This window comes from Synchiropus splendidus, chromosome 18 (genome assembly GCF_027744825.2).
Source record: "Synchiropus splendidus isolate RoL2022-P1 chromosome 18, RoL_Sspl_1.0, whole genome shotgun sequence".
NCBI lineage: Eukaryota > Metazoa > Chordata > Actinopteri > Syngnathiformes > Callionymidae > Synchiropus > Synchiropus splendidus.
The window spans coordinates 11,883,197-11,909,432 of NC_071351.1; the positions used below are offsets into that span (position 1 = coordinate 11,883,197).

The 26,236-nt window shown below is 41.4% G+C and overlaps 1 protein-coding gene across 3 annotated transcripts in view; it reads right to left on the bottom strand.

Moving 5' to 3' along the window:
- Positions 1-22,732, bottom strand: part of agrn (agrin) — a 194,681-nt gene extending 171,949 nt beyond the window's left edge. For 2 of the 3 annotated variants that reach the window (XM_053849446.1, XM_053849444.1), the window contains exons 1-3: positions 22,563-22,731; positions 21,865-22,443; positions 19,364-19,625 (exon numbers count right to left, since the gene is read on the bottom strand). In XM_053849446.1, coding sequence (XP_053705421.1) covers positions 19,364-19,625; positions 21,865-22,065 — 463 coding nt within the window. In that variant the 5' untranslated portion in view covers positions 22,066-22,443; positions 22,563-22,731. Of the gene's footprint in view, positions 1-19,363; positions 19,626-21,864; positions 22,444-22,562 lie in introns of all 3 variants that reach the window. The other variant, XM_053849443.1, reaches the window with a different exon arrangement.
- Positions 22,733-26,236: the final 3,504 nt, after the last annotated feature.

The window sequence follows — 26,236 nt, forward strand, 5'->3', positions numbered from 1 at the left end:
GCAAACACAGAGTTTGCATCGACAGACCGAGCACTTTCTTAGATTAGCATACAAGCATAAATGATTTAAGGTTGTGTATTCGATGGCGACCCACAACTCAGTATGGAACTCCTCCCAGGTTGCCACAGCATTACCGTTAGAGCATTCCATTCACTGTTGCCCAGGCAGTGCCAGGCTAACTGGAGATACGGTGCCATTGATTCATCCATTGTTGGACTGTGCGGTTTGGACCTCAATGTGCATTCTCCCCAGCTTCTCAGCAAGCAGCTACTGTGATCTAATTATTAGCGGCGAAATGAAGTTGTCTCCCAGAGCACGGCAGACGGAAACATTCCCCTGAATAGAAAAGAGGTCTGATGCTCGCATCAAGTCAGCTCATCACAGCCAAGACAAAACTAATGCAGACACCCATTAGCTACAGAGAAGCTCAGGGACCATTGACTGATGTGGCTACATTGATCTCTGCTGGCACTGAATCAAGAGTATCCACTGTGCAGCTGCAGTTTCCAAAATGAAAGTCATCCCAACTTAGTTAAGGAAAAACAAAGAGCCTGTCTTGAAGAAGGAACATCAAACCATAGCGATCTATTGAACCATCCAATACAAAAATAGACTTTCAAACAGGAAAGCGATAAGAGGCTAAAAGGTCAAACATGCCTGACTTGTTAATGTGACAGTTACAAGGCAGACTATCACAACCACAAGTCTGTGTCACAGTGTCACAGCGCTAGCATTCCTCTGGCTTGTTCCTCAACAAAAACATGCGTCCACCTCAGGAAGCGGCTTGACCTGCCAGAGCCGGAGACTGATCTCGCAAAGTGCTTTGTCTTGGCTGTTTTACAATCGGGACAGGACCACACACAACCACAGCGGCCATGACCAGCACTCCTGTTGTTCCCACGGTTGCTAAGATGCCTTTGAATAAGAGGATGGCCAGAAGATGGACAAAGCTGTTTCATTCAAATTGCTGACTGTTTATCTTCCTATCATGAAGATAAAAAAAGAGTTGTGAAAACGCAAAACACACTGTGATATAATATAAATGTCTTTGCAAATAATACCAGGAACAAAAATTATTATAGAAAATTTTTATAAAATTTTATAAAAATGTTCTCAAGCTGCTACTATTGTTAAGTTGGGCATAACCTTTTGGATGAACTGTTGCGTGACAGACAGTCCATAAGTATTCAAATAAGGATTAATATTAGTAAAAAAGGCCAAGCATGTCACACTCCTCTAATCCTTTTGTCAGACATAAACACTATTAAAATGAAAGTTGTCAGTCTGTCAGCTGGTATTTTGACTGACTGGGGATCATTTCACCGGAGTGAACAGTTGGATGATCAGTCAGGGGCTGGTTTAGTTGCAGGGATGGTTAAATGTGATACAGATGACAGAGCGACACTCAGTGAATCAAGACTGTTATTCCTTGACACGATCTCTATAAAGGTCACGTTACAAAAACATAACCGCAAAATGTAATCCTCATTAGCATCATGCCTGTTAAAGTCATGTTAATAATGAATTATCCTGACAATAGGTCTTAGCCAAAGCCAAAATAAACACTTAGTGCACATCATGATGAACTGAACAGGTCTTGAATATAAGCTCATCTTTGTCCTGGTTCTGTTAAACTGAGGATCTGACACATGAAATGTGCATGAAATTGTATCAGCCCAATGATGAAGTGATGGAAGTAGAACCAGCCCATAACAAGTGTCTGCTGCAGGACGTCCTTATCAGGTTTTCTTTGACCTTTCAGAGGGTTTGTTGTTTGTTTTTCCAGACAAACACAAAGTAGATAACAGATGCCATCGCTGAATTAACCAGGCAGGAAGCCTAACATGCCTCTGAGTCATTTGGTTCCAGAACCAAGCCATTAGATTGATACCATTATGGGAGATGATTTTACAGGTCATTCATATAGGATGTGGATTGTTGCAGCCCATATATAATTACATCTTGGGACAGATGTGGCCTACAAGCCTTGGGTTTGGGTCCAGACCATTGGAGCAAGTTAAATCAGAGTTATATTTATACATCCAAACACAGATTCAGAGAATAAATATTCCCTTTGATTACTTGAACGTGCACTATTTGCTCTGATTGGGAACATGTGTTTCGAACTATTCATCCATCTGTGTTTCCCATTACAAGCATTAGAAGCATATGTGTGTGTGAGAAAAGAAAATGAGCGCAATTTAAGCACCTGGTCGTCTTCACAATAGTTGAAGACCAGGAAATAAAAGCTAAACTAGGCTAACAGGTGCCACAGAAACGTAATATTTCCTCCAAGAGCCTTAGCAAGTTAAGTTGCTTTGGAATCTGTTTCTTATTATGAGGAGCAATGGCTGTCTGTACGAGACAAACTTGGCACTTGGATGGGTGTTGCATTTACTGGTGAGGCATGTGGCAAATTACATAGTCAAATCAAATAGAATTATTTGTTCAACGTAAACAAGACCAATTTCATGGCTTTCCAAATGATCGAGCCGTGATCAAACACATCTGTCAAGAGACATCGGGGGTGAGACCAGAGGTTAACAAGGCTTGGCAGGAGGTTCCCCATAGCAGCAAAGGCCCTTTCCCACAAGGTGACTGAGGTGGCTGACATGGAAGGATGGAGGGATGAATAATTACATGGATTAAGCAGTGACATAACCTTAATCGTCAATTAATAGTTCAGCAAGCCATATGATCTGCTGGTGCTAAGCCCCGGGCCATGCATTTCATTTACATGAAGCAGGCAGAAAGAGCGATACTAGGCTCCACTTATAGAAGACATCTGCAAGATGACAAATTGACTCCCCTTTGATGCAACGTTCACGCTTTAAGTTTCGCCCCGTAACACGGAATCAAATAATGACTTGACAAAATATCTTGAGGGAATTCAGAGAGGAATTCAATATTTGGGAGTGCAAACATGACTCAACAATGGGTGATAAGACCAGACTTGTGTGGCATACAAAAACCTCTTAGTCAGGGTTTAGAAGTTCAACGTGACTCAAGGATGACTGAAGGCTAATCAGATAAAGATCAGCAGAATTAGATTTATTGTGGGAACTGTTGCTTCAGTCAGACGGCGTGCTTTTGTTTCATATAGAATGGCATAACTCAGTCTAAACAGAATGAGTTGATGCCACTATCTATTTGAGCCCAGTGATGGACGACTGATTTGACCATGGTGTCCCCAGCCTCCCGAACTGTGTGCAGTAGCTACCAAAGAAAGAAATAATGAATTAATTCAATGAAGTTGTTGTTCACATGCAACCTTGAATCGCAGAGGATTATGTATATAATCTCTCTGGAAATGAGATGTCTGGCCTTGACCCTTAAATTAAATAAAAAATGCAGCATTTAAATCTGTATGTTGTTCTTAGAATCGTTGAATATGCTGCTCAAGTGACCAGCTGTGTTGCATGCAGTTCTTCCCCCTGTCTGGTGGTGATGGTGATGATAGCAGTGGTTGTTTTGGCTTTGGGTTTTAACCTCTGTGGTCAATGTGGAGCCCCCCAGCCCCTAATAACAGCGCTGGGGAAGTACTTGAATTGTTTTATGAGCCTTGGGAAAGTCAGACCACTTTAAGCTCGGCAGTACAGTTACATCAGCAAGAAGACCGATCCGGGGATAATCCCAAAGTTCAAGAAGTTGAGAAATGATAAACAGATGTCAAAGGTTTATGTTTCAGCCTTAAATGAGGGTGAGTTGGAAAAGCAGATGTTAGCCATGGAGGATGTTTTTTTGCACGAGACTTTTTCCGCCAAGTGTCAATTTACTTAGTTCACCTGCAGAGATTCAGCTCCACTGCAAGGTGCTTGTTCCAAATACATCTATAGGGACTCAACATGTCCTTAAACATCTGCTATACACACGTGAATAAATTATAACTTATTCCGACCAAGTACATTTTTACTTTGCTGCTGAATGATTACTCGAGAAGCCGACCGAGGTAAGGTAATGAACCCTCAGTATGCTAGCCTTCATAAGACAATTGTGATTTTCAGCACCACTGCTTCAATGGTGTTTGTCAAAAGGGCGTTCAGGAATGTGACAAACACCGATTCTTCCACAGCTCCTCTCTCAACTCACTCACCGCACCTCTGTTAATCATTAGCAGGCACCGTTTTAATGAACAGGTCGGTCATACCTTCTCCCTCACTCCGGCCCTTATCCTTGAGATTTTCACTCACAAATCCAAATCTGCAAACACTGACTCATAGCACCTGTTTTTCCCGATCTTCAATCAGCTTACCCCAACAGCCTTGATACCTCACAGAATCCCACTTCAGAGGAGGAACAAAGCCGTCAGCCGATTTATTGGTTTACACACAAGAGGCCGAGTCAGCAAAGGACGCCTGAATATCTGGGTCAGAGACGAATAACTGATGATTTTTAACACTTGAAAATGTTCCCACACCTGACGGCCATCCTTCCTGCTGTTCTAGCATGCAAAAGAAAAACTTCAGATTTAAAAAGTAAAAAAGCAAGTTTCACAATGAAGATGAATCACATCGTAATAAGACATTTATAGGCATTTTGTGCTCTGAGGCAACATGACAAATTGTCAGTGAACACCAAGAGTAACGGCGCAATGATCAATAGCTGGGATCATCTTGAGTTCGTCAGAAAAGGATCAAATCTCAGTGGACGGCTCTCAAGACTGTACAGAGAGCAACCTGTTTAATCTAATCGGACTTTCCACTCCATCTCAAATCAGGCCAAGCAGAATTCCAGGAGGGTTCAGAGAAATGCTAAAAGGATAAAATCAATGCGTGCAAGGAATGGCTATTAAAGTCGAGTGTTACTCGGGCAATTGGTCTCTTTAACTCAAGTGCCTTATCACCCTGTTTTATAATCCGCTGTTGAAGATCGGTGTGAACCATGGCTGCTCTCCCTCACAATCTCCTCCATAAAACCAAACTTAAGAACGTTGATATAACCAAGTGAGATCATCTGTCCAGCATGTCCTGTCGAGGGTCTGTCCTTCTTGTTGGACATGCCCAGAACACTTCAACTGGCCTCCATAGATGCTGAATGACCAAGCTCCTGACCATGTAGAGATCACTCATTTCACTCCCTAAAACTTGTGGCCATCAGAGAGTGCAGGAACAAATATCAAGTACACTGACATGTTCTCTTTCCACCTCTCTTCTTTCTTCACCACTGCACCACTCACAGAAAGAGATGTTGATGGTCGCGTTTGGAAACGATCATTTGCAATTACATTGATGACAAAAAAAAACATTTCCAGTTACTTAATTTGCTGAGTTCTGGCTCTCCATCTGCCTTCATTTGCATTCCCTTCACTTGGCCCCGCTCTCTCTGTATCAGCACAATTGAGTGCCCCCGTTGGCAATGGGCATTTCATTACCTAAGTGCCAATTCCTTAGCAACCAGGCAGGTACCAGAGCACTTAACCCTAAGCTCAAAGTTGAATTCTAATGAGAAGGCCAATGCTGGTGTGAATATGCTGAAGCAACAGCTGTCTTTTTAAAAACAATGATAAATCCATTCTCAATTTTGGGTTGTTGTGTGTCTATTCAGCTGTTAGCTGACCAGTTGAGGGAAGCATAAGCAGCTACAGGCAGTGTCAGTGTAAGTGGTGCCTTGTTTGTGATAAAAACATTGCAGAGCCATCGGGTGCAGGAGTCAAGGTCAGCACAGATTTAAAAGTACTCTTGATGAAGTGAACGGAAAGCACCTCAGAACATGTAGCGACACTCTTCATTATAATAGTAAAGCAATGTTAAGAAGCCAAATTGAAAGTAACATTTGCAGTTAGACTACATTCCTTGCTCTTGTCTCAACATTATAAAGTCAAAGAACAGACAAATATTCACTGCATGTCTACACTCGACTTTCAATGAACCCATTTTTTAAAATTAAAACAGGCATAACTATCCATGCATATAGATATTTGCTTCTTTTACTCATAAAAATGACATCCTGACTCCATGCCAGGCCTGTTTTATGGCAGGTGAATCAATATCTTAAAGCAGCATGCTTGAATAGATCTAAGTGTTTTTCTGGTTTGGTGCCAGGACACTAAGAACTCCCGTTTTTCCCTCAGTGTCTTTCAAATGTCCTGATAATTTGATTTAGTATGACTGATAGGGGCGCTATCAGAGCCCGGAGCATAATAAAGCATCGTAACAATTGGGTAACACAATTATGATCACCGATGTAAACAAGGCAACACTAATGATATCTTGAGTTTTAAAAATAGCCATGAGATGGAAAACCATGTTGAAACTTTATGTAACCGGACCTCCGTCTGAACTCTAATGGAAGACCTCAGAAGACACTGGAAGTGCTTCAAGTTGCTTCTGATGTGTATTGCTTCAGCAAGTATGCATGTTTATTATTAGCTTAATGCTATAGGTACAGATTTGCATTTTGTGTGTCATGTTTAATACCTGTCGCAGGATATAAGCTTGTGGAGGGTCACATGAAGGCACTAAAATGTGGGTACCTTTTCCCTCAAAATATTTCACATAAATATTCATATCTATATATAAGGAGGTAGCTTAATTTAGAAACAATAAAAGATGGATGATCTTGCACACCAAAACTTTCTTTTTGCAAAGAAGCTACCGGTTAAAACAGAGGGCCGCTACTTTCTCACAAAACCGTTCCCTTCCCCCAGGTCAAGGGGAAATAGCCATCGTCAGGTAAAATGACCCTTAACGTTCTCTGAATAGGGCGGCTAACTTTACGCTGCCGGGTCATTAAGGAGACAAAGGGGCAGGCCAAACAGCAGAAGACCCCCGATCGCAGTCCAAATGTAGCTCTGCGCTGCAACCACCATCTATTCTCATGCTTCCTCTCACACTTTGGCCCTCTGTGTGCAATAGAGTAGAACAAGACCCTCCCAGCCTGAAGAAAGTGGATAAATCTGGAATGGAAAAATGAAGTGGATGTTTGTGCTTGGCCACTGTTCAACCAAAGTCATATGAATGGCTGAACACGACCTGAGCAGGGCTCCGACAAGACTCATTCGGGAAGTGTCATTGCAGCAGGTCTGTTAACAATGTTTGCAGATGACACGGGAGGGTCAGGAAGAGAGTCCTGACGGATGGCCAGGTTTGTAAGAAAGATTTGTGTGCGTGACGTGATTCAGTAAACACACACACAGACCTTGGTGCAACAGTTTTACTCCAAATATTGAGCTAAAACCCCAGTTCAAACATTTATTTTTTTGCAAGTACAACATCAACCACTGAAGTGAAAGGCCACACAAGTACATCAAGAGACCCTCAGGACCAAAACTAGTCAGGCCGCCAAGCCTGGAGAGAGCCTATATGAAACTGTCTCTCTCAGTGCTTCCCTCTGGATCAGGGAAGAATTTGGGAACTAGTGCTCAGTGGGACAATTCATCTCTTAGATTCCTCCCAAAGATAAACAGAGCACGATTCAGGATAAACAACACAGGTTCCACACTGCCTTTTAATTTTCAGTTTGTAATAAATGGCACACACATTTTTGGATTTAATCATTCTTCTCATACCTCATATAAAATAGGATTACTCTACCATCTTTTTTAAAGATGCTTTCATGACATATTTCTAAAGCTCAGTAATTTGTTTTTAAAACTATTAAATTCCTTTGATCATTCTTAAAGTTGACCACCAAATGCTGTGTCCGTTATATACTGGCGACAACTTTCAGAATTTCAACACATCGATTGTGCCTCATCGAGAATCTTTGTGCATCCAAACAAGCTGGAGAAAAGTAATTTCTTCCAGAACCCCCGCTTGAAGTCAGACGCATGTCACATCCGAGGTCAGGTTACTCTGCCACGCCGGCCAACAAAGAGAAGCGGAACAAAAAGGAGCCGCACAAGTACTGAGAGTGACTTCTGAATGGGCTCGACTCAACAAAGAGAAATGATTTCACCTCATTGAGAATGAAATCCCCGTGAATAATCCAGCGATATGGGATGCCATCAGCACCCAGAAGGGCCAGAATGGAGGATGCCTGGATGAATGCACAGGTTTTCCAGTGTGCTGTTCAGTTATTTCTGCCCTAATTTACCAGATTGTTCATGCAAAAATTATCATACAAAATGACACAAGATTACACTCAATGTGAGTTCACTGTTTCACTGTAACTCAACTGTTTTTAACCGAACATTGTTAAATATGTGTTTGCTGCAAGGTTCCCTCTTTTTCTTTTAGATCTCCCTCCATGCTTAAATGAACAAGCTCCATTCTTCTGATCCGTCATGGTCCGTCTCCTAGATCCCATTTCCCCCCATGAACTTGAGGTTACGACTGTGAGGTGGCATTTGACATCTTAGGGCAGATGGAAACAAATGACTTGACGTACGGAAATCTTTAACTTGACTGAATTCTTTGCCGAAAGCAAGCAGATCAATTATTACATCTCTGTGTTTCAGTTCAAGAGCAAAGCAAAATACATCTTAATTTCTCAGTCTACAAGCCGTTTATCTTTTCCCCAAATCTTTATTACTGTAATTATGCGACTCATTACTGAATGGCAGATGATGGATGGCTGGAACAATATCTCTCAAAAGTTTGTTGCTGAAGCCAGCACAAGGAAAAAAAAAAAAGACTCGTGCTTTGCAAAGTTAAAAGTCAAGCTATTCTGGTTCTCCTTTGTTATTCAAGAGCACAAACATACCCACTTACAGGTGCATTCATCATTTTAAATGAAATAAAAACAGTTCTACTTTTATTAACTCAGAAAAGGCCCATTTTTGACTCTTAAAGAAACAAAATAAATTCATCCAAGACCGACATTCCCACTTCCCAAGAAATGCACATCTGGAAAAATGTCTGGGCAAACAACATCTGAAAATGTTGTTTGCTCTTTTCAGACTTACATGGGGTGTTGCCCCACTCAGTCAGCCTCCTCCACTTTAGCCTATCTTGCTCATCCACCTTGGTCACACCCATTCTCTTCATGTTGCCATTTACCACATCCATGAAGCTCATGGGTTCAATGGCTGATCCACACCAGCACATCTCATGTGCTCTGCGAAGGGCCGATGACTGGTGTCCCCCAGTGTGCTTATGTAAGGTTCCAAAATGGATCACAATATACAGTAATACTGGAAGTCAACTGAGACACACTTACTATGATTTACACTCTTTTCTACCTCATAGAACACCAGAAACTCACAACGCTTTAAAAAAAAAGACCATTTTTCATTTGAAATACTATAAATGCATCATATTCAATATACCAATTGTCATCATGTATTTTTCCAAAATGATTTTTTATACTGATATTTGATAAAACAACTTCACATATATTGTGTGTCAGAAAAACAAAGAGAAAAATGGCAATTTCTAGGTGCTCATTAAAGAGAAAAAAAATCTTGCACATCTTAACAGTCCAGTTGGGAAAACTATTCCGTGCATGGAATGGATAATCACCCGGCAATACGTGATCAAATACCAGTCAAGCTCAGGTCATGCAAAAAAAAAAAAAAACTTACACCTTTATGAGATTACACCATTTATCTCACTCATAATGGACTACTTCAATCAGATTATTTGAAGCACTTCAAGGAATTGCTGGTACAGTGAGTGGTAACAGTGTAGAGCAATATTACATTGGATGCCTACAGATTTTACAAGCAACATACAGTGAACGAGTGGGTCAGGAGTAGGACAATGTAAAGGTTGTTTTGTCTTTAAATTTGTCTTTAAAATGTCGTGAAATCAGATGTATGAAGACAGGTGTGTAGCAGGAATCAAACAAGTGGGAAGTGTGTGTGTGTTAGTCCAAGTGAAAACGCAAAATCAGAGCAAATGCATGTCATGGTGAAGAGCAGCCAAGAGGAGATGTCGCTTTTCAATGGTGGACACAAGCATGTGTGTGTGCTTGTGAGTGTAAGCAAAGTCCCGAGTGGAGTTCATTACGAAGAGGGGAATGACCTTATGAGCTCAGATGAAGTCCAGAGCTATTCAGTTTAGTCTAGTGTTGAGGAGCCTCTCTTCATCCTTTATATCTCTCAAGACAGCCATTTTCCAATAAACACAATAAGGGATGACGGGAATGTTGGCAGCAACACAGAAAGTGCTGAGGGAACAAGAAAGAGGGATCGGAGGTTCAAGTAGGGAAATAAAGAGAAGAGAAATCGCCTCTTTCCTCCAACTATTGTTTTGATGTAAATCAGAGCTGATCAACATTCTGACGGCATTTAAACCGGCAAGTTCAATTTGCACCCAGTGCAGAGCCACACACTCCATTTCCCCAAAGACTCCAATTGGGGAACAAATTTGCCTGTGTTGCAAATGGAAAAGAGAGATAGTTCTGATCGTCAATATTCATTTGAGCTGCATGGCTAGGATCCTGTATGTGAGAGACGAGAGAGACCAGGCGGTTGCTCAGTGTCAGTCGAATGGAGAGGCTCCAGAGTACTTCAGTCATAAGGATCATCCACGTACCTACATGCCTATTACGATGACGGATCCCCTCTCGTCGGCCCTTGCATATGTGCGCTGGAGGTATTAAAGCACCGCCCTTTTGACTTTTACAACATGCCATTCAAAGTTATTCATTAATACCATTCCAGGCCATTAACATCTCTTCAGGAATGTGACAAAGGTTTCTGGGAAAGCTGTGAACAAGCCTGGCCCCTGGTTTACCCCCTCATTCATATTTCCTTTAGCCTCCGGTGAGGATAACTGAAGACCCTAAACCTGCCGACCTGGAATGGTCTTGAGGGGAAAGGAAGAAGTCGGACTGATGTTTACGCCGCAGTGAGACACAATGGCTTGCTGAAATGGTTTCTATCTGTCTCTTGTTAGCCTTCAAATCAGTTTATTCCGCTTTTAATTTTGAATTATTTCATTATGTTTTATTTACTGATATTTCTACATTGATGTGACTTTTTTAAATTCAAAGTATCACATTTAGGGCCAAAAGTATTTGCTCATTATTCAAAAAGTAAAGGATAATAAGTGAAAATGTAAATGTTGCATCACAACACTTAATAAGAGCTTTACTCACAGTATTTTTTTGTTCCTCAACCGTTTTTTTAAGACCCAAAAAAATGTAACAAGATTATCTAATTCATACATTATATTTGATTGCCCTCGAAGAAAGCGAATTTATTATAATGTGGGCATCGATTAAAAAATATGAGGTGATAAAGCAACCTCACACTATTTAAGCGCCTACTCAACCTCTTTTATCCAGTAAATATCAAAACTCCTGCTCAGGCCCTTCAGGTAGAAACGGTTGCCCTCTTTTGTTGTCGCCGTCTTGGAAACAAAATATAAGAATGTATCATAATGTCTGACAGCGCGCCCGGATAAGAAGACAATAGTGTCTGGGTAATATGAGGGGATTTGTGTGAGAGTGGGAGGGGATAGAAGCCAATCGGGGCACACCGCTCGCAACAGTCTGTTCCACAAGTTGTGCCCTCCAGCCAGCGCTCACAGAGACTCCGTGTTTCTGGTGGAAAATGCCAAAAGCTCCCTCATAGGTATTCAGTTAGATCTTTGGTGGCTTTTCAACACAGTTTGATTTGCATTCATTGGGTGAAAATCTGATATTACAGAAAATCCAGTCGCCAAAAAATGGCAAACTTGAACTCACACAGGGTAAAATAAAGTGAACTTCAGCTGAGGTGTTGGGCAACTAAAGTCTCAGCCTGTATGTGTGTGTGTGTGTGTGTGCATATATGGTCAACTGAGTGAGACATCCTTTGCAAGCTATCTCTGTTTGTCTCTGAAAGCTGTCACGTCCTTGTCATTGTTGGCTAAAACAACAGCAGAGTTGAGGCTGACAGACTTAGTCTGACTAGAAGCAGACACTCGACCTCCAGGGGAAGGAGGTGGAAGGGTTTATTTCCAACAAGCGCTGTCATCTTGAGGCATATCAAGCGATAAAACAGTATTTGAAAAGGTGCCGCTGAATTTCAGAGAAGCATGATGCAATAGATTTGAAAGTTTCCACAAGTTTTTTTATGACTCGTCGACCATTCTGAAGTTCATTTTGGCTCAGTTTTCAATTAAACCCATGCAATGCCAGTATTAAAATCGTACTTTTCCAAAATAAAATAATGCACAAACGGAGACATTTTTGCTTCATAATCAACAAAACCATAGAAAATCAAAAGGGTTGGATATATGGCTACTATGCAACTTTAAAGTGAACGTTCTGAAAACATGCAGCGCAGTCTTTATTTATCTCCAACATCACTCAACAAATGTTCGAGCACAAATCAAACACAAGCTTGTTTCAGAAAATGTATCCCTCTCAATGAAAATGTCATGAAAAAACACATTAAATTTGCTCTGACATTACCCCGGACATGAGAATATTAAAAGTCCATCCCTCAAAATAGCGTTCTGCTCTGTCTTGAAAACACCACAGCTCAATATATTGTGCAACCATACGCTGCTGCTGGATCCAGATGTGAAACACTCCAGTGGGATCTTCATGACCAAGGTCGGATATTTCACACCATTTCCTGCCTGTGTATTGCTTTCCCCGGCTCATGATGTTTCTTATACTGCAAGGTTTTTACATGTGAAGCATAAGCGCTACATATGTCAAGTGTTGCCAAAGGATGTAAAGTAACTTTGATATCCATACACTATATACAGTATATGGATCAGAACATAAAGGTTGTTATATAAAATAAATTAAATAAATAAAGATTGTGACAGTATGGGAAAAAAAAATAAAACTGAAAGTATTCACACTTTAATGGGAGAGAAACAAACCACACTGATGTATGTAAGATTAACTTAAGATTATACTATGAGACCTCCATATGCCCTGCACAGACAAAAAATGGGCATTTCAAGAGTGAAAAGGTCAGTCAGGAGAGATATTTAGCCACAAATACAGACTGAAGTGCCACTCACACTTGCCAGGAAAAAAAACAGACAAAAATGTGTCTGCACAAAGCAGTGAAGACATGAAATGCTATACACGATGGGTCACCGATTCGTCCTGCTCTTGCTACAGCTCTATCCAGTTACCCACCAGTGAGATGGAGGTGCACATGATGACAGGCAGATATTTGTGAGATTAAATCACCAATAACTTGACTGACATTTGAAAGCAGAGAGGGCAATAAAATGTCCCGCCAACACAGAAGGAAATAAAAGAGGCTGTTTTTAACATGACAACACATCAACAGAGGGATGAAAAGGGGTGGCGGGGGCAGAAAGAAAGTCATGCAGACAACTGATGGGTTGAATAACAGGGAGACAACATGAACATCCTTTGATTTGTTTCTTCACGTGGGACCACTACTGTTAAGGCTGCATTGTTTCCTGTTCAGTTACGAGATTGCTGTGCACTGGGAACACGGCCTCCTTCGATCACAGCTGTGTTGCCAGATTCTAAAGATATTCACACCCTTCTAACTTAACACCAGTAACTAAGTAAAAAGCACAGTGTTAATGAGTTTGAAATGTGCAGTGGTACGCAACAGGCGCTGACCACGAGACCACTGGGAAACATGATCAGCCAATTTGACCAGTTTTGGGTCAGTGGTTCTTGAGCCTACATCCAGAATGCAATTAACCTTTAGAAGGGCACTACTTTGTTTTGCTCCAAGCGCCCGTGCTTTCTCTGCATTAATAAAAGACAAGCTGCTATTGCCATTGTCCTTTCAAATCATGTTGTGGGCTGTTCCCGAATAAAAATAAAGGTCACTGTGATCACATAGATTTGTCAAAAACTGATGAAAAGGTACCAGAATGGTAATGTGACGTAATGTTTTGAGTTGCAAGCCTCTTTAGAGTTGAATGTAAAGTCACCAATTCAGTGACCGGAGTCTGACTCCAAGTCATGTGACTCAAGTTCACCGGTTTTTTTATTTGATTCTTCAGTGCTCACACTGGGCATTAGTGAGCTTGCTCGACACTGACACTCAGGAAAGTCCAGAAAACGGAGAATATTTAACACCCGCTGCAAATGTCAAGTAAAGAGAAGAAGCCATTGCGAAAAGTTGATAAGCAAATACTTCTGAAGAGATGATACACCAGCTATAAATACCTTCATCAATAGCTGTCTCCTGAGTTGAACTGCTCTGTGGTAGCAACAGAGCCGACCTAAATACAAAAGATGTGGTCTTATTAATCCATCTGCTGCCGAACCAAACCCCCTTTCTCTAAACCCGATGTTTCTGGCTGGTTGACAGTAAGAAGCTGCACTTGTCACAGCAGCTGCCCAGCTTCAGACAACCCGGTCCCAGAGCAAGAATTTGTCACTGATCCAGTTCCCCGGAGGGAGCCCAAATCGGCTCTAAGTTCTTTATGTCTGGAACAGAAAAGGGATGTTTTCCGGGTCACTGTACACCCAAGTCCCTGCCCAGCGTCTCTCTTGGCGGCTCTTCTGGCCCCGTTCTTCAACACAGAAAAGTTTGACTCAGACACTGACACCAGCGAGTTTAACATATTCTCATCTTTTAAACTTCAAAAAGACTGTCAGGCTGATCCGGTTGAGAGGTTTGCTTCGACCGCAGCTCGCAAGCAATTTACAAGGGAACTAGACTTTGTTCTTCAAACAAGACACTTGAAGGTACTTTGCACTTGAGAAGAAACAGGACCAAGGTCAGTTCATCTTGCTCAAATATTTAGCATTAAACTTCAAAATAGCTGTTACAAGGAGGGTCATGTTCGGTTTCAACATATATCTTCTATAAAAGTTGCATCTATAAAAGTTGCCATAATCAGAGAGAGAGTTACAGTGATCAATAAATTCAAACTAATTTTGAGTCTCACATCACTCAGTCAAGATGTGAAGTCATCTTAAACACATTTTTTTCCACACGCATACGGTGTGTTGTGACAGGTTGACTGAGTGCATGTTAGCATCTGACATGCATGTAGTCTGTCCAGACATGTCGAGGGCTTGATGCTCAGTCAGTGGCATCCATGAATGTTTCCTGCACGTTGATAAGCTTGCTTTGAGATTGGAATTCAAGCAGAGGTGAAAAGACTGTGGGTAAGCGGACTGTTCCTCTTGTGTGTCGTTTCCATCTTTCATGGCTTTTTCATTCCGGAGGCCTTTATTACTATGCCAGCAAGACACCCCACTCCAGCAATTTAATTAAAACCTAAAATATCTGAGGAGACGGTGCACAAGTTGGCAACCGGCACCATGTTTCCACAAGTCTCTGTTGCCTCCCCACCAATTCATTCCCCGAACTGTTCATTTCAGCACAAACAAAGCCATGCAGTGCTTTAAGGATTCACCTTTGGAGACTCCACTCAATGTCAGCGAATTAACTCTTGCTACGAAAATACCTTAATCCATTCAAAGACCCTGAGAAAAGCCCAATCCTGAAAGTCAGTCTTCACTTCTCATGACTCCAGCGAGACAAAAGTCTGCCTGTGCAGACACGGAGGGGCTGTAGACCCCTCAGGTTCAGTTCATCACCTGAGCGCAGCTTGGGAGCTTTCTCACACACATAAAACTGCAGTATGTAATTACACTGACATAACGGGGGCAGACAAAAACACACTGTAACGGTGACATTGTTTTAGAAGCCCTTAACAAAGCAAATGGAATCTGAGAGTACATTTTTCCAAGTTGAGACTTCAAACGTAAACAACATTGTCTATTTCATTGCTTTGCCTTGTGGCCCAAAAACAACATCCATCCACACGCACTGTCACCAATGCAGTCACAGCCCTCGTATGCTGGTCAAAGCCAATATAAGAGAGTGGACAGGGTTAAAGTCATTATTATTTTGATCTAGATCTATTTTAAAATCATTAATCTGTTAGGTGGGTAAATTGTATTGCAATTTAAAATGAGGTCGGTCATGCTATCAATGACTGTCATGTGTGGTATGAAGAATTACAAGAGGATACAAGGCTAAAACGCAACGTGTTCCCTCCTCTCCATTCCCCGCCTTATCGCTCCTTCATTATCTTCTCACATATCAAGGTGAGGAAGGAGAAGGTCAACAGGTAGCTGGTGCAGGTTAGGAATGTCAGTCGATTTCAGGTCACCTTCTTGCACTGTCAGTGGGAAAAACGGATTTTCAAGAGAGCTGGGGGCGGGGGGGTGGTGGGCTCAAACAGTAATTACACATCCCACCCACTCTGACCAGCATTCCACAGCACTGTCTGGTTGGCCATCATTAAGCAAGGCCACATGCTGCTAAATCAGGACCCCCATCTCGTTCTCAGCAAGCCATCCGAAGCTCTTAGGCATTGAGCCTCCAGACTGATGCACAAGCATCATAAAAACGCATGATGCAAATCGAGCACTTAAAACGCTGATATGGACACATTCGCGGTTATAGGATTCAATTCAGAATAGACTGTGGAAAATGACTGCAAGAGCGGGCCCCTAACTTTCGAGCCTGTCTTCAAATACAGACTAAAACAGGGGAAGTAGAACAGACAAAAAAAGTCTTTGGTTGCTGGTTGTTGTCAGTGGCCCCGGGGGAAGCTTGCATCAAGCCATCAAAAGGCTAAAACAAAAGCAGCTGATAAAAAGGAAAAGATGGATAAGATCTCTTTACACTCAACACTTCTCCATCAAGAGAGCTTCCTTTCCCCCTCCCAAAAAAAAGCTACAACCCCCACCTTTGCGCTAGATGCTAGCCAAAAGGAAAATCATCACAACTTTATTTAACCCTTTCACCACACTCCCTAGTCATGCAATGGATCTGCATTACTTCTCTGATACTGAAGCTGAAGAGCTGTTTTTTAATAATGGTGCACAGTCAGGATCTACCCCCAGTGATGTCAACAATGGCACTTTTGGGTTCTCGCTCTGTACAACACAGCTCTGAATTTGATTCACTTAGAACAAGATTTCCACTTACATTGTGCTGTAGTTCAACAGACCAAAATTTGAAGATGAAAGAGATATGATCATTTCATTGTGCATATTTATGCATTGTGCAAGAGAATAATTGTCAATAACAAGCAATGCCACCACTCACACCTGTCCCATAATGCACAGCAACAGATGACGCGCTCAACTGGCAAACAAAATCACTCGAAATCATTTGGCTAAATAAAGGTTTTTAGGGTAGACAGCATGTTATCACTGCGAGAAACACTACAGCATCAGAAACATTCTCCTGCATGCCTTCTTCAAGTACCCACTGATAATGTATCTTCTTAGCAAACTCGAAGAGACAAAGACCAAGAGCCACATGACCCCAAACTATTCAACCTCACTTCCTTCAACAAAGAAATATTATTGAAGCCACATTAAACATAAAGCCGAAACAAAAATCCCCAGCATTTGCCATCTTTTGTTTCTCTATTCTTCTAAAACTGCAACTAACAAAGCTTTTTTTCTTCTGCCTAAAAGCACTTCCACCTTGTTCTCTGCCAGGCATTCCTGTGTCTATCCTAGCTATCGAAATGTCAAGAATGAGGGGAAAGCAGACAAGGGTATGATGAGTGCTGCGGCAGGTAGAGTCTTGTCCCGCTGCGAACATCCCACAGCGTCGGACTTGACTCACCAAATTAAAGTTAAAATGCTCATTATGTGATATGGTAAAATTCAAACAAATCTGTGATGTAATTCTTTTGTCACACCAAACAGTTGAAGCAAGCTCTTTCTCAAGCAAAGCTCCTTAAAATAAGGGAATAGGCAGTGCTTTTGTTCAAGCCAAAAAACTCTTCGTTCCACAACAGCAGTCCAAGAAGAAGAAAAGGAAGCAGAATAAAAAGGTTAGGGGTGCAGTATTTCGTGCCCGGACAGACAAACAGAAGAAGTTTTATTTGAGTGCCAAATGCAACTTAACACTGCAAACAAGCTTCCATCTCCTGGAACATCCTGCCACCGTATCTGTTGAGAGCCACAAAGTAGCGCCGGCGTCTCTGATACAGAGAGCCTGCGGGCAATGTGATACATGCTCTGATTCACATCCCCTGGTGCTCCCGATCGCACAGAGCGTTGGATTGAAACGTTGAACGGATGCCAACGTTGTCAAGCACCAGTAAAAGTTAAACAGCAGTGAGCTTCAGGGGCAGAGGGGGGAGGCTCCAGTCTCGCAGTCACGGTGAAGGCGGAGATTCATTAGTCATGGATGTATGATTTGTGATAAGAGGCTGACAAATCTTTTTCTCGACTACAAATGACAGTGGGGAATCAACTCTTAATGATCTCGTGTTAACTGAGGGGAAAAGCATGTTTCATGTTGTCTGTCTTCATGTACATGCCTCATGTATATTGCGATAAAATCTTCCTCATTCAGCTTAATGGATTTTTGTCCCCAAAAAATGTAACCGTAATCCATCTCTTAAATGTAGTCCATAATTGCTGAAAAGCATGAAAATATTGTTACTACTTTAACACATCAAATGCCACTGTAAATGCCAAATAAAAATGTATGATTAACTGTCATAAATACAGAGAATATCTGTATTTTATTAATCCCAAGACACAGCAGACCAGGCCATAATTATCAAATGAAATAGAAGCAGTATAGAAATACGATTTTTCTGTCAAGTGTGAGACAAAAGTGAGTATACTTTTTAAACCTTAGTATTTTATATTACTATTAAAATACACAAAATTGTTAGTCTGTCTGACTTAAAATGCACTTAAAATCTATTCACTTAATAATCCACAAAATTGCCCCTAAATACATGACTGAGTAATACTGTTTCGTTTCTTAGGTTTAAATGCTTAAGTGCAATTCAGACCGACCTTAATGGTGAATATCCTTTAGGCTTTTTACTAGGTTTAACATGCCACTTTGATTTCACTATGTTGATATTTTGGTTTAAATTTGATTTTATTTTTCACCCTTGTATTTGATGCAACTGTTCATGTAAAAGCACATGTGACTAACACAGTAGCACTCTTAAAACCAGATTGTTTAAAGAGTGTGGGAACCAGTGTGCCCCCACAATAAAGCTGGTGTGACACATGTAATGTGGATGCTAAGTGTTAAGCTGTTTCACCTCTGACTTAATAAAATGCCCAAGTAAGAAAGAGCAAAGGTCGGGAATCACCCTTTAACCACTTAGCTGCTGTTGTTCAGGTGTTTTTCAGACACACCCACGTCAAGGCTACACTAAGTTGGAGCTTCTCCATGGCAACAAAGCTCCTGCGCTGACTCAGGTGTCATGGTTTGAACAGACTTCTGGGAAACTTTGGAGTTTAGGGAGCCTGAGGGTATGTCATTACAGCAGCAACTGGAGGATGAGAATCTGGTTTGCAGTGATTAACTCGGCCTAGAGGCTAGGACATGATCAGGAAAGTAGCGACGAGTAATAACAGCATATTCCTGTTCGCTGTATTAGAGTGATCAAAGCATGTTTTTCTGACGGACTAAATGCACCAAACCTGCAGAGGCATCACATTCACAAACCAGCTTGATGGCGAGAACAGGTGAGGTGGAAACAGCTAAATAATGCGGGCACAGACGTCAAGTTCTCCTTACCTTCCACGCAGTGTTCCACGTCCTCCAGGTTGCGCAGCGTAATCCTCATCAAACTTGAGTTGAGCATGAGTTCGTTTTTGTGCTCCGGCCCCATGAACTCAGGCGCCGGGTTCAAGAAGAAGATGCGAGTGTCGCCTGTTGCCACTCGATTGTCGCAGATGCTCGGGTTGCCAAAGCCGCCTATCATCACTTTGTTCCCACCGTCCAGGAGGATTTCTCGATCAATGGTGGTTTTCCCCTTCAAATAGCGCCACACTCGAACCTGGAGACAAAGTCATGACACTTTCACTCAGGAGCCAAGATGGATGCAGGCTATGAAGGCAAATCAAATGAATGTATAGCAGCCCCATATTTCCTGAAACAGCACAATAAAACATCATTCTAAAAGCACTTTTATCCAAATAAAATGTAGCAAATAGCTTCAACAGTCGTTGCTAGACTATACTGTATGTCAAAACATTGTTTTTGATTTACCGGCTTACTGCGCACTTAAGCTCATTCACTAAAGTACAACATATTTTTGCTATGTTGTTCCACTTCAATGGGTATAAACTTGAAATAACTGAGAGCATAGCGCACAATCTACAAATATTTATGAATATTGAATGATTATTTTCTTGCATAATTCAGTGCAACCAATGTAAACAAAAAAAAAAAGAGTTGTGTCAGAAGTTATATGTCCAAACAATTATTTGGAATCCCCCTTTACTTGATTTGTAACTCAAACTTTTCACCCAGTCAAAAAAAAAATTCCACTTTCCAAAGTCCCGTGACATTTGGACAATTCATTCATTCCTGAACCATTGCACCATAATGGGAGTAGTGGCAAACCGCTCTGTAATCTGTCAAAATAAACACGTCTTGTTTGGTCAGCTCACTCGCTGTTCTTTTCCTCAGCACCCACTTGCTTCCTGTCTCCAGTGAGTCAGGGGAGAAGATTAGAGACTCTCATTTGGGAACCAGAAAGTGTTTCCAAGTCGCTGGAGTGAGGAAGATGACGTGGGTTAGGCGTGTGACGACGGAGCACTCGTGTTTGATTCAACAGGATTTTAATTCAGATTTATTATAACCATTAGTCTCTCATTCTCAGGGGGAAACCTCGGAGCATATCACCTGAATCTCAAGTGGGTCAAATCTGCTGTTTATTTAAGGCACACATATATATAAAAAACACATAATAATGTTGTGAAATAGTGCATTTCAGAGCATGATCAGAACTTGGGCGATACCCAGAGCCCAACAAGGTGTTGGTTCAAAACCCCCGGAAGCAGACAGAGGTGATTCCCTCCATTGTCTCCTGACTCACTTGTGCTTGTTCAAAGACAATAAAGGTTCAGTTGAGTAATGTGCCAGTGAGTCATATTATAGATCAGATTAGTAGTATTACTGTATCTCATATTAAATGAGCAGCTTCCTGACTGGTTGGAGTTTCATTTCACCATTTCAATCATTTTCTAAAAATAGTACTTGGTACTTAAAAAGCTCAAATCCCTTGCATCTCAATGAGGCGAACAAGCCCTTGGTTTGATGCTCCAGCCATCAAGAAAGGTGGAATGACTAGGCAAATGGTTGCCAGTCAGCATCCTTGCATTGTGTTTCTGTATTGTGAATCAAAAATGCATCCCCGCAACTGTGACTCATCAAATTCCCTTCCTTCATCAGTTTTGTTTTGGGGCGTTTGTGGAAGAATCTTCGGCCTGAAAAACATCCTCTTGAACCACAAACACTTATCCCCACATGCTGTGGGTTTATTGCAGAATTGAATGTAAGGGAGGCGCTCTTAAACCTCTTGCCTGCCACATGATATGACTTTGCGGTCTGGATTGGGCCCCGGGGCCTTGAGTTTGACACGTGTTCAACGTGAATGGCTCAGGTTGAGTAGACATTGTGTCTTCTTCTGTGCTGTTCAAGACATTTGTATTGCAAAGGAGTCACTGCACATATGCACACATTCAAGCCACCGGTTGCTTATGTGAGAAAAACAGTAAAAAGAGCAATTCAGCACCTGCAGACACTCTCATCCGCAGTAATAGTACAGTAGTTACGCCCTTTCCTCTTTCACTGCAAACCATGTGGTGAAGGATGTTTTATAATTCCTAAATCACACCCTCTCTCCTAAAAAATACAGAAGTTAAGTCACATATTTTTAAGTTCTGAGCTGTCATTTAAACATGATAGTCTCTTCTGATTCACATATTAATATTATTAACATACACTCATTTTTTTTCAATGTAAATACAAATTTACAACAGCCTTTTAAGATGTAAATACTCAAATGACCCATGAGTGTAACAGGAAAGTCCATGAAGTAGGGGTCAAAATGGGGTCATTGCGGATGAAACATCAAATAAGTCATTTTAAAGAGAGAAACTTCATACTTAAGTCTTACTTTAGAGCTACAGCCTGGAATCAGAACCGAGGCGGCCACCTCGAAGCAGGTGTACATCATCCAAGCAACGCGGAAAGTTCGCTCTCGGAAACCCCCCAGGAGTCCCTCTCACCTTGCAGGAGTAGGTGTTGTGCACCGGGTCCATGTTAATAATTTCGTCCACGGTGCCGGTCAGGACGATGTTGGCCTCCTCTTCGCGGTCCTCCAGGTCTTTCTCCGGGCAGCTCGCTGAGCAGGGCGACCATAACGCCGCGAGCAGACCCGCCAGGAGCAACGCTGTCCGGCCGGCGCCTAGTGTCCGCTGTGAACCCATGACCAACAAACTTCCCCAAGTTAATTCCAAACTACACTGAGTTTAAATGGAGCTCCGGGCTGCAACTTCTACTTCCCACTAGCGACGAGTGCACTGCCCAGCTCCCCGCATCTATGCCCGGGTGAAGTGTCCCTGACTGCCGCCGCCGGCTGGAAGAGCAGAGAGGAAGGAGGAGGAAGGGGCAGATCTCTCTTTAGGAATGCAACGGCACTTCTTCTCTCACCCCCTCTTCACACGCACACACACACACACACGCTCCCCGTGACGCTCCAGGATTTGCATGCAATCTGAATTTCTGATCCCACAAGTGAGGTGCCGGTGGGGGAGAGGGGTCGCCAGCAGGGGTGTCTGCCTGAAGATACTGTCCAATACCGCCCCCTGTTGGAGAGGAAAAGCACAGCACCGGGCCAATTATATGCTTTATCATCCATCATAATTTATGATAGATGAACCACAAATTATTTATAATTCATAAATCATTTGTGATTGTAACCTACCTGTAACTCCATCACCACACTTCTGGCACTTTGGTCATTCAATACCATTTGGCCCCGTGAGAAGCAAACAGAAAAATCAATTCAACAGATACAACGTGACGTAACATTAAACATAGTGTTATACACAAAAATACCTCGTCGTTATCACGAAATGTACTCAGAAGAATAATCAATATGTCACGTCAGTGGTACGTTCCGGATGCTACAATGACAGTCCGTCTATTAAAAATGTTCCATCAAACACAGGCAATTTAAGTTCCGAGCTTAAAAAAAAAAATATATATATATATATATATATATATATATATATATATATATATATATATATATATATATATATATATATATATATATTGGAACATCATAGTATGATCACACTAAATTTTAATTTTAATGAACATAATTGTAGACTGAACCTTTCTTGACCTTTAATTATTTATTGAATAAATTAGAATTTAATTATTATTTATGAATCTAAAATTACCTTTTTATTATAGTGAACTGATTAACGTTATTTGCAACTAGGTATATTTTGAATTTTGTATATTGAAGTGCAATTGTTTGACAGTACAGAAGTGTTTTTCTCTTTATTCTCTTCAGTCCATTGCTTTATATATAATCCGTTTAATAAATAATTTTAAAATGTTCTTCACAGTTACGTCTGTTTCTTCATGAAGAATATTTCATTTATTCGTGTACAGCGAATTACTTTTCATTCTTTTTTTTTTTAAAAAAAAACCTCTTTCCTCCAACTTCCTCCTTTTATTTCCATTTGAAAGTACCCACTAAATCAACCTCTTATTCTTGTACCTTCCATTTTGGTTATTTAAATGTCATTACACTGAAAGTTTATTGTTTTTTGCTGTAGCAGCTTATCGTCTCCAAAGCGATCTCATGACCCTCAGAAGCATCAAGCAGAGTTCAATTTCCACAAATGTGCCACACCTCCGACGCATCATCTCCCCGAATGACAGCATGCTTATTCAACTCCACAGCTGCTCCAGGGATGCTGGGTGCACGCTATGTCATGTATCATTAAGGAGCCCCTTTTTTCTGGTACTTAAACCTATAAACGTTTCCATATGGATGGTTCAGGGTTGCTACAACTGAAACAGACAGTGAATTTCCACTCCTCAAAAGCTGTAATTTTAACTACCCTTCTATTTCTGGAAAATGACAGGCTTCTTGATGCATGGCTGACGTGGAGGATGGAGAAATTAGTCGACCTGTGCTCTCAATAATTTACTTTCTTCTTTATTTTCTGTATACATTTGAGTCAAATCAATATTTTTATTCATGTTTTTATTTCAAATGATATTGCCTTTTTCTTTCGATACTAGATTTTGCCCCTCCCCATTTACGTTTCACATAGATTTGTTTTCCCACCCATTTACTGAGCAATATAAAGGAAAAAAATGTCTTGTTTAAAGCTTTATATGCTGTGCCTTTTTAATGGCACAATAGAGAAGCCCCAGGAAATGAAGGCAGAGGCACATATTCTCTTCGCTGCGACGCTGAAAGCGAAGTTCCAAGAGGGTCGTGTGGTAACCTACCAAGCCTCAGAGGAGGCATTTTATGGCCACTGCCGCATCACTAAAGAAAGCAAGCAGTGAGGAGCACTGACTGAATGAGAGTTATGCATTCAGAAATCTTCTGAAGTCATAAAAAATTGTCATGGAAGTGTAACAACACAGTCAAAATGTTAAAGTGATCAGCATTTATGCTCCAACTGTACAACAATCTTCACTTAAATTTACTCATTTGACTCTGGAAATAAAAATGGACTTTCATAAGAGACACCTAAACTTTGGTAGGAAAATAAAATACAAATAAGGGTCAGAAAGGCTATTCTCGCTGCTCCTTTTCAATCCATCAGATCAAGTTGATGGTGAAAGAATTGATGTAAAATTGAAATAAATATGAATTAATTCATCTTTACCTTATATTAAAACCAGGTACCGTACTTACTCACATACTTATAACAAATTACTTTCAATGTAATATTTAGTAGTCAATGTATTTTTAGGATCTATAAATGACACACAATGACTCGTACACAAAATTCGAGAAAGAAACAGGTTCTGATTTTGAGTGAGACAGCTGCTCGTCTTTGTCTTTACTTGGGCCCTCAAACTTTCCCTGCTATTTCCTGCCTGTTATGAAGATGGTTGGGTAGAAAGCTGGCCAACTGAAAGGCATCAATGGAGGGTGGTGATGCACGTGCCTCAACACCCTCGGAACATGAAGATAAGTGGATGAGCTCCAACTTCATGAAATACAATCAACTGTGAACATTTTTTGCAGTGCGCAGCAGGAATAAAATAACCGCATCTATTTAAAACACAGGCCAGAAGAGGCATTATTAATGGTTGTCAGCACCATCACGCTTGACATTAAAAACTCAAGTTGGTCAACCAGCAGCCATGACAGACATGGAATCTGTGACAGTCATCTATTTTGATAAGTGATACTTGGGCACGAGTTAATGGCTTAGATAGAGGAACTTGCTACAGCTGGAGCCAGTTGCCTGGCATCCATTCGTGTGTCACTGGAAAGAAAGGAACGTAACATGAGCTTCAACACCGGCAGCCAAATTGGATGCAAACTTCAGCGGGAAGCAGCTGCAATGCTGCACCCATGTTTATCACTGAACTGCTTCAGGGGGCAGAGTACAACCCTGAACCCGAGAGCGTTTTTGAAAGTGATACAGCTCAATACACGCTGCATCTATAATGCACAGCTCCAAGAGACTATTCAGCTCTCAATTGCTGCGCTCTACAGGGAGAGATTTTGCAAGTATTCTTGCCGCAACATTCCTCACTGTACCTCGCATCCATCCAGACCTCATTTGCACTTTGTTTTCTTCACCTTGAATCTGACATCATGATGTTTTCGAGCATTAAACAATGGTGAGCAAAGCTGAACAGCATCTCTACTTTTTGATTAGAGGCTGAACACGAAGGGATGGCTGTTTAAATGGTCTTGTCATTATTGTTAAAGAGAGAAGGGACAAGGGACATTTTGGTGCAGCAGTACAGTCAGACGGCTGCTGAGGGAGAGCGCAGTCACACCATGTTTAGCCTTCTGACATCTTGCCAGATGCCCTTCTGCTTTGTGCCTTCAAGTCCAAACAGGATCAGCGCTCTCACACCTGGTTTCTATCTCAGCGCATTCAGCTGGAATGTTGCGAACTTCAATGCGAGTTTTCGTTGCTTTCATATTCATATTCTCTTGAAGAAGTCAAATATTTCACATTTTGGCGACATAAAGCATCAAACAAACACTGAAGAAGAAGTCATTCCTATTCACCTGCAGGCCCAATTTCGAGTATTTGTGGTTTCGGAGTAAGCGCTGAGGGACGTCACTTTTACATGTGTCCTCTGACATGAAGATTCACGTCCTCATTTCAGTGGGATTCTTGAAAATTTTCAGAAGAATAGGGAACATCTTCACACTAGAACAACAGCTTGTCTTAATCTGTAGAAGCTTTTCCTTCAGTTACAGATATTAAACGGGAAGTAAAATAATTTTCTAACCGTTGTAACTGGTGAACCACACTTGTCATAAAGAGGGTCTACTATTGGGGAGCCATTATAGCCCTGTGAAGTGGAGCGGCTGAATTTGAATCCAATCCCCTCAACACCAAGAAAAAGGTTCATAGTACTATTAGCAGG